The sequence below is a fragment of the Pelophylax lessonae genome (assembly GCF_965119305.1).
Source record: "Pelophylax lessonae genome assembly, chromosome: 6".
Taxonomy (NCBI): domain Eukaryota; kingdom Metazoa; phylum Chordata; class Amphibia; order Anura; family Ranidae; genus Pelophylax; species Pelophylax lessonae.
In genome coordinates, this window is record NC_138773.1 from 40,562,809 (window position 1) to 40,578,492 (window position 15,684).

A 15,684-nucleotide genomic window follows, 5' to 3' on the forward strand; every position below is an offset into this window, starting at 1 on the left:
GTGAAAGCAGATCCTGTACCGCCCCAAGAAGACCTCGTAGGCGATCTGGGGTGAAACGCAGGTTCGAAGGGAGGAACCTTGCTGGAGGCAAGGACCAGAACTCATCTTGTACCCTGACTTAATCAACTTGTGGACCGATTTGTCTTGAATCAAGGAGGTCTACGGATCCGGAAAAAAGCAAAGATGTCCCCCCCACCCCAGATACAGGTGAGGGCGCCCCAGGCAGAAGTGGGCTTGTCTGCAGTCCCGGAGGAACCTGCTCTTGACTTACCAGGCCAGGGCCTCTTGGAACCCCCCGCGGGGTTATTGGCGGATTTTGATCCCTGGTCCTTAGATCTCGAGGGACGAAAGGACCGCTTATGGGCCGAGAAGAAAGGGCCACGTTTGCGATGAGACTCTTTGCTCCTGGTAGTCTGTGGAAGCAGAGTACTCTTACTTCCAGTAAGACCCTTAATGATCTCTTCCATGGAAGCTCCGACAAGCGGTCTCCTTCAAAAGGGAGATCAGTCAATACTTTCTTGGAAGCCTGGTCCACTGACCAGTATTTTCAGCCATATCATGCAGCGAAGAGTCACCGCTGTCACAGACACCCTGCAGGCTAAGGGGGCCGCATCCAAAGAGGCATCATAGATATAATGCAACCCCTGGACCAACTGGTCCACCAGCTCCGCCAGGTCAGGAAGGGACTGTCGCTCACTGACTCAAGACAATGTTGTCCAAATAGGTGGGAAAAGGAAACACCTTTGCCGCTTTGGAGTCTCTGTGGGTACCAAACTGCACCTGCACAGCCAACGCAGCGATAGCTGCGTCCTCCAATTTCAAAGGTTTCCCACACCAATACAATCAGAGCATCCACTAGTGCTTTTTCATGTGTGGCTGTAGTGGAAGAGGAATCGGCCTCACTATCAAAGCACTCTGGGTGCATGGACGCAGACCCAGTAGAGTGACTTGCGTCCGTGGCGACCAAATCAACCTAAGAATCTGAGGAGACAGGTGAAGGCGGAGCACGCTTTTTGCTCGTCCTATTTTGGAGGGCCATATATACTTTGGACACCAGTGACTGCAGGACCGCCATCATAGCAGACAAGGCAGACTGGGACCCCGCGGGCCCCACAGCCCCTGAGAGGGGGTCAGGTGGTGACACGTGCTGCAGGGACTCCATGGGTTAACCTAAGAACCGCCAGCAAGAAGTGTAAAAATTGTTGTTAAAAATTCCCCCACCACTGCATCAGCGGCACCACAAGTCCCAGCACACCAATTACCACTAAAGCAGAAAGAGGGAGCCATTTAGCACCCACAGGGACTCACCAGCCCCTCCTCAGATGCAAAGCCAGAGAGTCAGCCTGCACTCTGTACGGCAATCAAGGAGAAAGAGGAAGTTCAGGAACTGCCACTAGAGGCCCAACGCCGATTCACTGCTCCATAGGCTTCAAAAACATGGCCGCCGCATGATAGCAATGGGAAACTAAAAAAAAATGGCCGCCAGACTACATAAACATGGGCGCCGATGATACAGCAGTCATCCACTGCAAACACATGGCTTACGGGACCACCAGAGGATCCCCAGGTAAACTTGGACAGTAAGAGGAGACCCCGCTCGGGACCCCCACCAGGACAAACCCCCCAAAAACCATGTTTTGCGTAGCCTGCGGTGCCCCCCAGCACCTGTTTGACACCCCCAAACAGAAAACAGGCATGGCCACCCCGGGAGGGGGAAGTGGGGATGAGGCTAGGTGTGGGTGAAAGGGGGGTGGTCCGCAGAGGGACCTAGTGAGGGGGAGAAAAATGAGGGAAGGAAGGGCACTCGGGGGTCTGACCAACCCAGGAAGGGGCCTACGTCCACCCTGAAAAACCACCAGAAGAGAGGGGGACACTACTCACCACACCTTGGGACCAGGCGGGCACCGCTCCAGGCAGACCACCGCACCATCTTGGAATGGGGGTGCTGTGGGCCAGAGGCCAGGGCTATGTGTCCTCGGGAGGCATTTAACTTGTCGGCCAGCCCCTGTCCAGTGGGGCTGTGTTGTGGCCGACCAAACGCAGGAGAGCTAAGTTCGGATTGCACTGGCTGGCCAGACCGGTAAGACCGTAAGGATCTAGAATATCCAGTCCGTCGCCCAGTTCGGCAGTTGATTGTAGTTCACACAGAAACAGAAAATAATGAAAGAAGAAAAAAATTCAGTTTAAAAAAGGAAAAAATTCCAGGACCAGAGATCCCAGCAAGGAACTAGGGCCTTACTCCTAACTAGGCAGAAAAAAACTGAAGACCTATATAAAAAAATTAAAGGAACACTTTGAAAACACATCAGATCTGATATGGACTGGGAAATGTGTTAGGAATGAAAGAATGCCACATTATTTGATGGAAATTAAAATTATCACCCTTCAGAGGCAGTGACGGCTGGTGCTCAAATATTTTGGGGGTGGGGGCGCAAACAGAAAAATGTAATAGGCAGTGCTTCGTGGCAAAAAACATGGTAAAAAATTGCGTGACTTTGAGGACTCAATGGTGCCTCATTGCAGGATACCTGAACTCCCACATTCCTCCCAGCTCCAGCATCTGCTTAACACCACTGTATCACAAAGCCCTGCCCTTTATATATTACTTTAGAAGTTGGTTCTTGGCCAAAATCCAGTATAAAGTATTATACTGAGGTCTGAGAAAACTAGGGGACATATATTTAGCTAAGAAAAACTCTAAAAATCACCCCCTAAACTACCACCTCATCGCTAACTACCTTATCAGAGGCTGAACTGTTCTACATCCGGTGACCGAGTCTTGCACTGCCGGTGCCAGCACCATTAAGGGCCTTTACTCATTTATGAATAAGTAATAGTTTAGTAAGTCAGATTCAGATTCTGCATAAGAACTTTTTTTTTGGGTCCCCTGCTGTACAACACATACAGGATACATCACGTATATGCAAGAGGGGGGGGACATTTACATTTAATGTCATTCTACGGCTCCAGTGTGGACTTATATTGTTCAGTCCCCAGAGTCCCCTCAAAACTTCATATCTACTTGGAACATAGACTATAAACATGGATGGTGATACAATGTACACTGCATACTAGACACAGAGAGTGACTGCACAGCATGCATACAGGGTGGTGAGAGCAGAGGAGGGCATTGAAGTTTTGGGGATGCTAAGGCAAGGACAAAAAGTTGATGAGTCTAGAACTCTCACCTGACCAAACACCAAGCTCAGAATTGGGTGCAGCTGCACAAACAGGGGCTCTGAGTCTGGATCGGGGTCACTGTCACTGCTCTTGGCCGGAGGAAGGTCACTGACTTTGGTTGGCTGGGTGGAAGCTCCTTCTGAAACCTTATCAGCCTCTTTCTTCTTGGTTCTCTGTTCATTTCTAGTCTCTTGCTGTTCCTTAGGATTGGGAGACACCAGCCTGGGACTAGGTGTGTGTTCCCTAGGACTGGGCGGTTAGTCCCTGGGACTGGAAGGTTGCTGCCTAGGACTGTGTGAGTGGTGCCTGGAACTGGGAGACTGCTGCTTGGGACTGGGAGTCTGCCTAGGTGGAGTCATATGCTGGTGACTAGGATGAGGGTGGTGAGTGGGGGTCTGTGGATGGTGGCTTTGATAATTAGGATGGTGCTGAATATGACTATGGTGGTCAGCGGTTGGGCTGCTGGAGTGATAGTACCTGGAAGGGTACTAGGAATAAATGGAAGGGTACTGATGTGGATTAGCGGGGTACTGGACATATTGCGGGCTGCTGGGGTGTCTAGGCTTTCGTGCCCCCTCCTGCGGAGGGAATCTTCTCATTATTTGGGGGCTTTTGGTCCTCCGTGGCGATTGCTGTCTCCGTCCCCCAGCAAGTCCACTCTCCCTGGGGTGGCATAGAGGCCTCCTGAAGCTTGGATCAGTCTCATGGGGCAGCTGGTATCTGTGATGAACTCTCCTGTTCTCCCCAGTGCTCAGCACAGAGCTGCCGCTGTCGTTCATTGCTCTGGATCCTGCTCAGTCCTGCCATAGGATGCTCAGCAGCACACGGAGAGCTGAGGCATAGACATCTTCTACTGGCCACATCTGTTCAGTACCACGGTGCCAGTGACAGCTCCAGCACAGAGCTTGAATGGGAGGGAGAAGGGAGCTGGAGTGGGAAGGGAGGAGCGGATCAGAGGTGGAGAGCTGAGATCTGCTGAGTTGTAATGTTACAGTTTCCTGGAATTACTCACAGAGTGACGCCCGGCCCAAGCACTGCCCATACGACGTCGGACGTCCTGATTGGTCCAGGCTGGACCAATCACAGGACAGCAATCGGGAGTGGTGAGAGTGTTCGGGCGCATCGCTCTGCACCCGGAGGACACTCTAAAAGGCAGCCAATCACCTTACAAGAAAAGAGGCACATGATGCCAAAACCCCCACCCCTCCCATAGCCAGCGATGTGTCTGGCGCCCCGCTCCCATATTAAAGGTAAGGTACACTTTTTTTTATGCTGATTTTACGGTGACTAGCTTTAGGGGGGCGGCGCCCCTGCGCCCCCTATTGACCAGCCGCCACTGTACAGAGGGCTGAATTCAAAGACACCCGAAAATCAAAGTGAAAAAATTATGCAACAGGGTAGTCCAATTTGCTGAAATTTCATTGCAGGAACTCAAAATGGTATTCAGTATTTTTTATGGCCCCCACCTGCTTGTATGCATGTCTGACAAGGCTGGGGCATGCTCCTAATGAGACAACGGATGGTGTCCTGGGGTATTTCCTCCCAGATCTGGCCATCACTGAGCTCCTGAACAGACTGAGGTGCAACCTAGTGGCGTTGGATGGACCGACACATAATGTCTCTGAGATGTTCTATTAGATTTAGGTCAGGGGAGCATGGGGGACATTCAGTGGTATCATTTCCTTCATTCTCCAGGAACTGGATGCATATTGTCACCACATGAGGCCGGCCATTGTCTTGCACCAGGAGGAACCCAGGACCCACGGCACCAGTGCAGGGTCTGACAATGGGGATTTCTTTCCGATATCTAATGGCAGTCAGGGTGCCATTTTCTAGCCTGTAGAGGTCATTGCGTCCTTCCATGGATATGCCTCCCCAGACCATCGCTGACCCACCACCAAACCGGTCATCATCCACAGCATCTCCACAGCTTCTCCAGACCCTTTCACTTCTGTCAAATGTGCTTAGGGCGAACCTGCTCTCATTTGTGAAAAGCAAAGGACACCAGTGGTGGACCTGCCATTTCTGGTGTTCAATGGCAAATGCCAATCGAGCTCTACGGTGCAACTCCGGTCCTCAGGGCACACTAACAGGCCAGTTTTTAAGTATTACCTTGGGGAAATGCAGACTAGAATACTGCAATCACTGAGCAGCAAATTATATCACCTGTGATATATTTCAGTTTTCCTGCAAACCTAGCTGTTAGTGTGCCCTGAGGACCAGAGTTGAGAAACACTGCACTAGAGGATGTAGGGCCCTCAGACCACCCTCATGAAGTCTGTTTCTGATTGTTTGGCCAGAGACATTCACACCAGGGGCCTGCTGGAGGTCATTTTGTAGGGCTCTGGCAGTGCTCATCCTGTTCCTCCGTGCACAAAGGGGCAGATAATGGTTCTGCTGATGGTTTAAGGACCTTCCACGACCCTGCCCAGCTCTATTAGAGTAACTGCCTGTCTCCTGGAATCTCCTCCATGCTCTTGAGACTATGTTAGAAGACACAGCAAACCTTCTGGCAATGGCGCGTATTGATGTGCCATCCTGGAGGAGTTGGACTGCCTGTGCAACCTCTATAGGGTCCAGGTATCGCTTTATGCTACCAGTAGTGACACTGACCCTAGGAAAATGCAAAACTAGTGAAAATCAGTCAGAAAAGCGGAGTAGGGGGAAAAAAAAGTCAGTAGACTCCACCCGTAAAACCATTCCTGTTTTGGAGGTCCTCTCATAGTTTCCCATCTAGTGCACCTGTTGGTAATTTCATTAACACCAAAGCAGCTGAAACTGATTAACAACCCCCTTTTCTACTTAACTGAACAGATCAATATCCTAGGAGTTTACTTGACTATATGCTATACTCTGATTTAAAAAGTGATCCTTTAATTTTTTGAGCAGTGTGTATAGTGTGTGTATATATATTTTTATAGCCCTGTAGCTTGTTAACATTCAGAATGATGGATGGATGGACAGACAGATGGATGGATAGATAGACAAGTAGATATTTAGATAGATTGGATGGATAGGTAGATAGGATTCAAAGGATGGATGGATAGATATTATAGTGTTTAATATTTCTGATTTGATTTGCAGATTTGACCTGGCACCCTGTGATAGACAAAATAGAGGAACTCACATTATTTGAGAACACAAATGCCAGATTGCAATATAAAATCTCTAACTATTTCCCAAATGATCTTACCATTAAGTGGTATAAGAATGGAACTCTGCTTTCTCTTGATACATCGGGATATAAGCAAGATATTACCGAGGCTCAGAAACAGCCAGATAACACATTCGGCTGTATAGTAAGTCTACAGTTCAGACCATCAACCCAAGAAGACCAGGGGTCAGAGTTCACCTGCAGAGTGGAGCATCCCAGTATGAAGATACCTATAGAGAGGAGCACAGGACAAATACAAGTTAATGGTGAGTTTCTCGTAAAGTGTCACATCAAGATAGCAGGCATTGGCCACAGTGCAGGTGCATGGTCATCCAGTGCCCAGGACAAAGCTGGGAAATTTACAAACCCTCCCCTCAGCACTTGTGTATCAGCAGTGTCACTGAAATAAAAAATGTCCCTGAGCCGATGGTGGCACTTGAAAAAACAACACTACAAAGCTCTTTCCCCATTAGAGAGCTCTTCCATCATCCCCTCCCCATCACTAAAGAGCCCTTCTCCTATCCAACCAGTCAACCAGTGCAGAGTTCTTAACTCAACCCCTCCCCGCCCCCCACACACACTTTAATGCCCCCCACCCCCCTATTACAGAGCTCTTACCCAGAGGCGTACCTAGGGTCTCCAGAGCCCTTGGCGAGGAGCTGTATCGGCGCCCCCCCCTGAGAAAGAGAGAAAGAGCGTTTGACAGAGAGAGACAGAGGGGGAGGGTTTGACAAACAGAGAGAGAGGGGGGGTGACAGAGAGAGAGAGAGAAGGGGTGACAGAGAGAGAGAGAAGGGGTGACAGAGAGAGACAGAGAGAAGGGGCTGACAGGGAGAGAGAGAAGAGAGAGAAGGGGGTGACAGTGAGAGAGAGAGGGGGGTGACAGTGAGAGAGAGAGGGGGGGTGACAGGGAGAGAGAGGGGGTGACAGGGAGACGGGGGGGTTGACAGGGAGAGAGCGGGGTTGACAGGGAGAGAGCGGGAGTGACAGGGAGAGAGAGAGGGGGTGACAGGGAGAGAGAGATGGGGTGACAGGGAGAGAGAGAGGGGGTGACAGGGAGAGAGAGATGGGGTGACACAGAGAGAGAGAGAGGGGGTAACAGGAAGAGAGGAGGGGGTGACAGAGAGAGAGAGAGGTACAATGCAGACACAGATGACAAAAGACAAAGTGAGGAAAGGTACAAATAATGAAAAATTAAATTAATGGATTAAATAAATATATAAAGTATATAAAAGTACCCACTCGCTCAGAGATGAGCGGAACTCAAATGGCAAAACTACAGCATACAAAAAAGATTGGGACAACAAAAAGGCAGAGTAACAGGAAATCATATGTACCGTATATTATAGGGTCTCCTCACAACTTATCTCCGATGTGTCTGGCTTGTCTGGCTTGTAGGCAAGGAAGATAGCATTCTCGTGGCATAATCTGCACTCGACCGTACGCTGTACAAACACAGATGGAAATGAGGAAAGACAGTCACATATTCTCAAGCTTCAACAGCGGGAGGCTAAGTGCTTCAAATGAAAGTATCAGTTGCGTGATTACATGCAGCCAAGTATCGTACCAACACAGACAGCGCCCAGCTGACCCGACCTCAGATTCCTCTGATAAGTCAGGAACCACTCACAGTAACAGGCTGTGGCAGCACCTATAGATCAGACCAGACCATGATGGGAGGATTCTAAGACAATATCCCCCCGGACAATATCCCCCCGGACAATATCCCCCCGGACAATATCCCCCCGGACAATATCCCCCGGACAATATCCCCCCGGACAATATCCCCCCGGACAATATCCCCCCTGGACAACATCCCCCCGGACAATATCCCCCCAAGACAACATCCCCCCGGAAAATATTCTCCCTGGACAATATCCCCCTAGACAATATCCCCCCCCCAACCCTAACCCTATGTCCCGGGGGATATTGCCCGGGGGATGTTACCCTTAAATCTTTTCCTGATTTAGCTGTTAATTCTAAAAAATTAATTTTTAGCATATCATTAGACTCATCTAAATGGGATTTTTTTGTTGATTTCCAGTGACCCCCACTGTAACAGATCCAGTGAGATTAACCCTTTGTGAATCTGGGGAGGTGCTCTGCTCTTTACACCTTAAGAAATATTCTCCAAAAAACATTGATTTTACATGGAGCTTTGATGGATACTACATAGACCGACCATCACAGAGAACCCTTCTAGTGGATGATAACGGGGAGATGTTCGGTGTTATCAGTGAGATTAGAATTCCCTCCGATTACATGCAGCCAAGTATCGTACCAACACAGACAGCGCCCAGCTGACCCGACCTCAGATTCCTCTGATAAGTCAGGAACCACTCACAGTAACAGGCTGTGGCAGCACCTATAGATCAGACCAGACCATGATGGGAGGATTCTAGGACAATATCCCCCCGGACAATATCCCCCCGGACAATATCCCCCCGGACAATATCCCCCCGGACAATATCCCCCCGGACAATATCCCCCGGACAATATCCCCCCGGACAATATCCCCCCTGGACAACATCCCCCCGGACAATATCCCCCCAAGACAACATCCCCCCGGACCAGAGGCGTAACTAGAACCTTCAGGGCCCCGATGCAAGAAACCATGAAGGGCCCCCCAGACCCCTGGCCGGGGCCCTTCCCTTCAAGCCCGGGGCTCTTCCCACTAATCCTGGGGCTCTTTAATCTCATTGCATGGCCTTTTATTATGGTCCCGCATCAGGATCCTTTCACAAGTTCTGCAATGGGCCCCCTTCCTGCAATCTTGGGGCCTCCCCACAGTGGTGAAATGCCAGGGCCCGGTCGCAAGTGTGACCTTTGAGATCCTAGAAGTTCACCCACTGGTTTGCTACTGGGCCCCCTGGAGCATGGGGCCCGGCAGCGATTGCAACCCCTGCAACCCCTGTAGTTACGCCCCTGCCCCGGACAATATTCTCCCTGGACAATATCCCCCTAGACAATATCCCCCCCCAACCCTAACCCTATGTCCCGGGGGATATTGCCCGGGGGATGTTACCCTTAAATCTTTTCCTGATTTAGCTGTTAATTCTAAAAAATTAATTTTTAGCATATCATTAGACTCATCTAAATGGGATTTTTTTTGTTGATTTCCAGTGACCCCCACTGTAACAGATCCAGTGAGATTAACCCTTTGTGAATCTGGGGAGGTGCTCTGCTCTTTACACCTTAAGAAATATTCTCCAAAAAACATTGATTTTACATGGAGCTTTGATGGATACTACATAGACCGACCATCACAGAGAACCCTTCTAGTGGATGATAACGGGGAGATGTTCGGTGTTATCAGTGAGATTAGAATTCCCTCCGATTGTTTAAAGTTTCCCGTACGAGTCACCTGGAGGCAAGAATCTATGGCAGAACTTCAATGCTCAGAGCTGCAGAGAACAGGTAAGAACATATCTACACAATGAACAACACAGAACACAAACCTAACACATTTACATCAGGAAAGCAAAAAAAAAATAGGTATGATCAAATCAGAGTTTAAAATATAATTACAAGCAATTTTTCCAACATAAAAACGTAATCAGGTATCCCGCTTTATTAATTAATATGTTTCAAATGTAATATTTTTGGGTGACACATATTTGATTTCAACATTTGATTGGCTGTGGATAATAATAATAACTCAGGAATGGTAGATAAGCAATGGAGCAATGAAATGATTCTGCCTACACATGTTTAAAAGAATTGTGTGCATCTAACCTGCCCTAAACAGGACAATTACCATATCTAAATGTAGTTTGCTAGGTAGTAAAAAATCCCAAGCTGATTTATAATGCTGATATTCTCATGAGCTCAGTGTTGCTGTGGCTTCTGCCGAATGTCAATAGTCGTCTCTAAAATCTCTGGTAATAGAAGGAGAGGACACACTAATGCTGGTGTAGCGCTACCACGGCAGGAGCAGCTTGGTATACTCTTTTGCTTTATCTCTTCAGCCAGGCATGCAGTATTTTTCACAGCCAGACACACACTTAAACTTGTTTCTTGAATAATCAGTCTAGGGGTTTTTGTTGATTTTGATGGGTTTTTTTAGAACTTGGATAGGGAAGGGTAGATAGTGGGATACTCCAGATTCAAGCTAATTACAGGAGGACAACTGCTTTAACTTGACTGTGAAATTCCTATTTTCAGCAACATGCACTCTTGAGCAATTCTTCTATTAGACAGACTATTGCTCTTCAGGACACTAGCAAGTATCCCCTTTCTGCTGTACCCAGTAACTGACTTTCCTAGCCAAGAGGGGTAGCCCACAAAAGAACAGGCCCTTAGATCTTTACAGTCTTTACTCCCAAGGCCTCTGGACTGAATGGTAGCTTTCTTCCAATCTTCCAGCAGCACCCTCAAGTGATCCCAGACAGATCCTCTCAGGAACGGCTCTCCTGAGTCAACTCTTCAGAACACATGAGTCAGCTCTCCAGCCTTCAGGCCTCTAGCCTGAGGCTGCATAGCAGCAGGCACTGAGGAGGGGAAAGCACCCCTCCTCACTGGACTCTCCTCTCCAGGCAAAAACCACTTCTTGTGTCTCCTCACTGAACATAAATACCCCTTCCCAGCATGCATAGAGTCCTATGCCTGCAATTGGCTGGGAGAGCATCAATATTCATGCCACTGACCTGCATGAGTCACTCCTGTCCAGGTCCGGACTGGGAAAAAAAATAGGCCCGGGCATTTTAGGCTGAGCAGCCCATTTTTTTTTTTTTTTAAACAAAATGACCAATGATGAACAACTACCGGTTTCTCTATGTTTTTTTAGTTATATTTAGCCTGCACATCCATGCGATCCGATTCTGCGAATCGCACTGCGTTTTGAAAACTGATTGCGGGGTGTCGTTAACCTAACATACACTCCGCAATCATAAATGTCATCAGTTCAAAGTTAACCATGAATAATGATCCTATAATTATTGCTCTCATTCCAGTGTGCAGGGTCATATATTACACCTGTAGTAAAATCAAGGTTTTTGTTCACAGGCGCCCCCAAAATGTGTATGTAGTTTCTTATGGTATTGGTGGGATAGGGGTGACATCCGTAGCAGTGGTGGTGGTGGGATAGGGAAGACATCAGTAGTGGTGGTGGGATAGGGATGACATCAGTAGTGGTGGTGGTGGGATAGGGATGACATCAGTAGTGGTGGGATAGGGATGACATCAGTAGCAGTGGTGGTGGGATAGGGATGACATCAGTAGCAGTGGTGGTGGGGATAGGAATGACATCAGTAGCAGTGGGAATAGGAATGACATCAGTGGCAGTGGGAATTGGGATGGCATCAGTGGCAGTGGTGGTGGGGATAGGGGTGACATCAGTGGTGGTGGGGGATAGGGGTGACATCACTGGCAGTGGGAATTGGGATGACATCAGTGGCAGTGGCGGTGGGGGATAGGGGTGACATCAGTGGCAGTGGCGGTGGGGGATAGGGGTGACATCAGTGGCAGTGGTGGTGGGGATAGGGGTGACATCAGTGGTGGTGGGGGATAGGGGTGACATCAGTGGTGGTGGGGATAGGGGTGACATCAGTGGCAGTGGTGGTGGGGATAGGGGTGACATCAGTGGTGGTGGGGATAGGGGTGACATCAGTGGTAGTGGTGGTGGGGATAGGGGTGACATCAGTGGTGGTGGGGATAGGGGTTACATCAGTGGCAGTGGTGGTGGGGATAGGGGTGACATCAGTGGTGGTGGGGATAGGGGTGACATCAGTGGCAGTGGTGGTGGGGATAGGGGTTACATCAGTGGCAGTGGTGGTGGGGATAGGGGTTACATCAGTGGCAGTGGTGGTGGGGATAGGGGTGACATCAGTGGTGGTGGGGATAGGGGTGACATCAGTGGCAGTGGTGGTGGGGATAGGGGTGACATCAGTGGCAGTGGTGGTGGGGATAGGGGTGACATCAGTGGCAGTGGTGGTGGGGATAGGGGTGACATCAGTGGCAGTGGGAATAGGAATGACATCAGTGGTAGTGGGGATTGGGATGACATCAGTGGCGGTGGTGGTGGGGATAGCGATAACATCAGTGGTGGGGATAGGGATAACATTAGTGGCGGTGTTGAGGATAGGGATGATATCAGTGGGAATGATGAGGATAGGGGTGATCAGTGGCAGTGGTGGTAAGGATAGGAATAACATCAGTGTCAGTGGTGGTGGGGATAGGAATGACAATGTCCACTGCCACCGATGTCATCCCTATCCCCACCACCACCGCTACTGATGTCATCCCTATCCCCCCCATCACCACTGCCTCATGGGAGGGGGGAGAGATCAGGCAGAGGTATGGCGGTGGGAGAGATGGGATCAGGCAGAGGTATGGTGGTGGGAGAAATGGAATCAGGCAGAGGGATGGAGGTGGGAGAGATGGGATCAGGCAGAGGGATGGAGGTGGGAGAGATGGGATCAGGCAGAGGGATGGAGGTGGGAGAGATGGGATCAGGCAGAGGGATGGAGGTGGGAGAGGTGGGATCAGGCAGAGGGATGGAGGTGGGAGAGATGGGATCAGGCAGAGGGATGGAGGTGGGAGAGATGGGATCAGGCAGAGGGATGGCGATGGGAGAGATGGGATCAGGCAGAGGGATGGCGATGGGAGAGATGGGATCAGGCAGAGGGATGGCGATGGGAGAGATGGGATCAGGCAGAGGGATGGAGGTGGGAGAGATGGGATCAGGCAGAGGGATGTTGATGAAAAGATGGGATCAGGCAGAGGGATGGCCGTGGTAGAGATGGGATCAGGCAGAGGGATGGCCGTGGGAGAGAAGGGATCAGGCAGAGGGATGGCGATGGGAGAGATGGGATCAGGCAGAGAGATGGAGGTGGGAGAGATTGGATCAGGCAGAGTGATGGCGGTGAAAGAGATGGGATCAGGCAGAGGGATGGAGGTGGGAGAGATGGGATCAGGCAGAGGGATGGAGGTGGGAGAGATGGGATCAGGCAGAGGGATGGAGGTGGGAGAGATGGGATCAGGCAGAGGGATGGAGGTGGGAGAGATGGGATCAGGCAGAGGGATGGAGGTGGGAGAGATGGGATCAGGCAGGGGGATGGCGATGGGAGAGATGGGATCAGGCAGAGGGATGGCGATGGGAGAGATGGGATCAGGCAGAGGGATGGAGGTGGGAGAGATGGGATCAAGCAGAGGGATGTTGATGAAAAGATGGGATCAGGCAGAGGGATGGCCGTGGGAGAGATGGGATCAGGCAGAGGGATGGCCGTGGGAGAGAAGGGATCAGGCAGAGGGATGGCGATGGGAGAGATGGGATCAGGCAGAGAGATGGAGGTGGGAGAGATGGGATCAGGCAGAGTGATGGCGGTGAAAGAGATGGGATCAGGCAGAGGGATGGAGGTGGGAGAGATGGGATCAGGCAGAGGGATGGAGGTGGGAGAGATGGGATCAGGCAGAGGGATGGAGGTGGGAGAGATGGGATCAGGCAGAGGTATGGCGGTGGGAGAGATGGGATCAGGCAGAGGGATGGAGGTGGGAGGGATGGGATCAGGCAGAGGGATGATGGTGGGAGAGATGGGATCAGGCAGAGGGATGGCGGTGGGAGGGATGAGATCAGGCAGAGGGATGGAGGTGAGAGAGATGGGATCAGGCAGAGGGATGGCGGTGGGAGAGATGGGATCAGGCAGAGGGATGGCGGTCGGAGAGATGGGATCAGGCAGAGGGATGGCGGTCGGAGAGATGGAATCAGGCAGAGTGATGGCGGTCGGAGAGATGGGATCAGGCAGAGTGATGGCGGTGGGAGAGATGGGATCAGGCAGAGGGATGGCTGTCAGAGGGATGGGATCAGGCAGAGGTATGGCGGTGGGAGAGATGGGATCAGGCAGAGGGATGGAGGTGGGAGAGATGGGATCAGGCAAAGGTATGGCGGTGAAAGAGATGGGATCAGGCAGAGGTATGGCGGTGGGAGAGATGGGATCAGGCACAGGTATGGCGGTGGGAGAGATGGGATCAGGCAGAGGTATGGCGGTGGGAGAGATGGGATCAGGCAGAGTGATGGCGGTGGGAGAGATGGGATCAGGCAGAGCGATGGCGGTGGGAGGGATGGGATGAGGCAGAGTGATGGCGGTCGGAGGGATGGGATCAGGCAGAGGGATGGCGGTGGGAGAGATGGGATCAGGCAGAGCGATGGCGGTGGGAGAGATGGGATCAGGCAGAGTGATGGCGGTGGGAGGGATGCGATGAGGCAGAGCGATGGCGGTGGGAGGGATGGGATGAGGCAGAGTGATGGCGGTGGGAGGGATGGGATGAGGCAGAGTGATGGCGGTGGGAGAGATAGGATGAGGCAGGCTGTCACATCACATGTAACAAGCAAACTGGCATGCCGCACGGCACATGTTTTCTATTAGCAGTGACTCACTGCTGCTAGAAAACATGTGCCATGCGGCATGCCAGTTTGCTTGTTACATGTGATGTGACAGCCAGGTGCACATTTTCAACTTGAAAATGTGCACCTGGCTGTCACATCACATGCAACAAGCAAACTGGCATGGCATGATGGCACATGTTTTCTAGCAGTGACAGCAATTCCAGAGCAGTCTGACCAGAACACTGCTCTGCCGGTGGAGGCCAGGCCAGAACCACAAATCCCAGCGATGACACATGGTGTGTTGTTTCCTTTCCTTACCTTGTTGCAGCAGCCGATGTTCTTGTCTCTCCCTCTGTCAGTGTCTGGCTGGCTGTCTGCGGTGCGGTGCCGGCGACTTCCTTCCCGCTTCTTGCCGACAACAAGCAGGGGGTCCCCGGCCTCTAGCTCCACCCCCTTCAGCCTTCAATCACCTGACGCCAGTCCACCCCTCCTGAGCGCTGCGGATGCCGCTGCGGAGCCGGCCGCAGTGAGCGGCGCTGGGCTCAGCTCAGCATCAGCACGGCTGCCAGCTGAGCCCAGTGCTTAGGAGTGAGTGGCGGGGAGTCGGGGACAGCAGCGGACGGCCTTCAGTCTCCGCGGAATCGGCCGCGGAGAGGCCAGCAGCGGCAACCGCCATTATCGGTACACAGTCCAGACATAGTTACACTGTCTGTCTGTGACTGCACTTCATGCGCCCGGAGCGGAGGCCTCGGCCCACCGGGCATATGCCCGGTCTGCCCTATGGTCAGTCCGGCCCTGCTCCTGTCCACCCAGCAGTTTCCAAAGCTACACTCACCCCCCACCAAAAATGGCCATGTCCTCACTGGCCTGGGCAGCCACCCCTACAAAAAATCCTGTAAAAAAATTAAGTGGAGTATCCCACAAACTTGGAAGGGGGAACAGGGAGAATAAAAAATGACTAGGGCCACGGGGCTTACCCCATATGTAGCCAATAAATGCAAAGGTGGAAAATTATATTGTGATGTGG

The 15,684-nt window shown here is 51.2% G+C and overlaps 1 protein-coding gene and 1 pseudogene across 2 annotated transcripts in view; one reads left to right on the forward strand and one right to left on the reverse strand.

Annotated features, from left to right (window-relative positions):
• Nucleotides 1-8,638, forward strand: part of LOC309558546 (uncharacterized protein) — a gene marked incomplete at its 3' end in the record, with an annotated part of 62,985 nt that extends 54,347 nt beyond the window's left edge. Inside the window, 2 exon segments of the mRNA XM_082261625.1 lie at nucleotides 6,265-6,600; nucleotides 8,379-8,638. Coding sequence (XP_082117751.1) covers nucleotides 6,265-6,600; nucleotides 8,379-8,638 — 596 coding nt within the window.
• Nucleotides 3,072-3,974, reverse strand: LOC309557669 (annotated as a pseudogene). Its single transcript has one exon. The product of its transcript is annotated as an uncharacterized misc_RNA (transcript).
• Nucleotides 8,639-15,684: the final 7,046 nt, after the last annotated feature.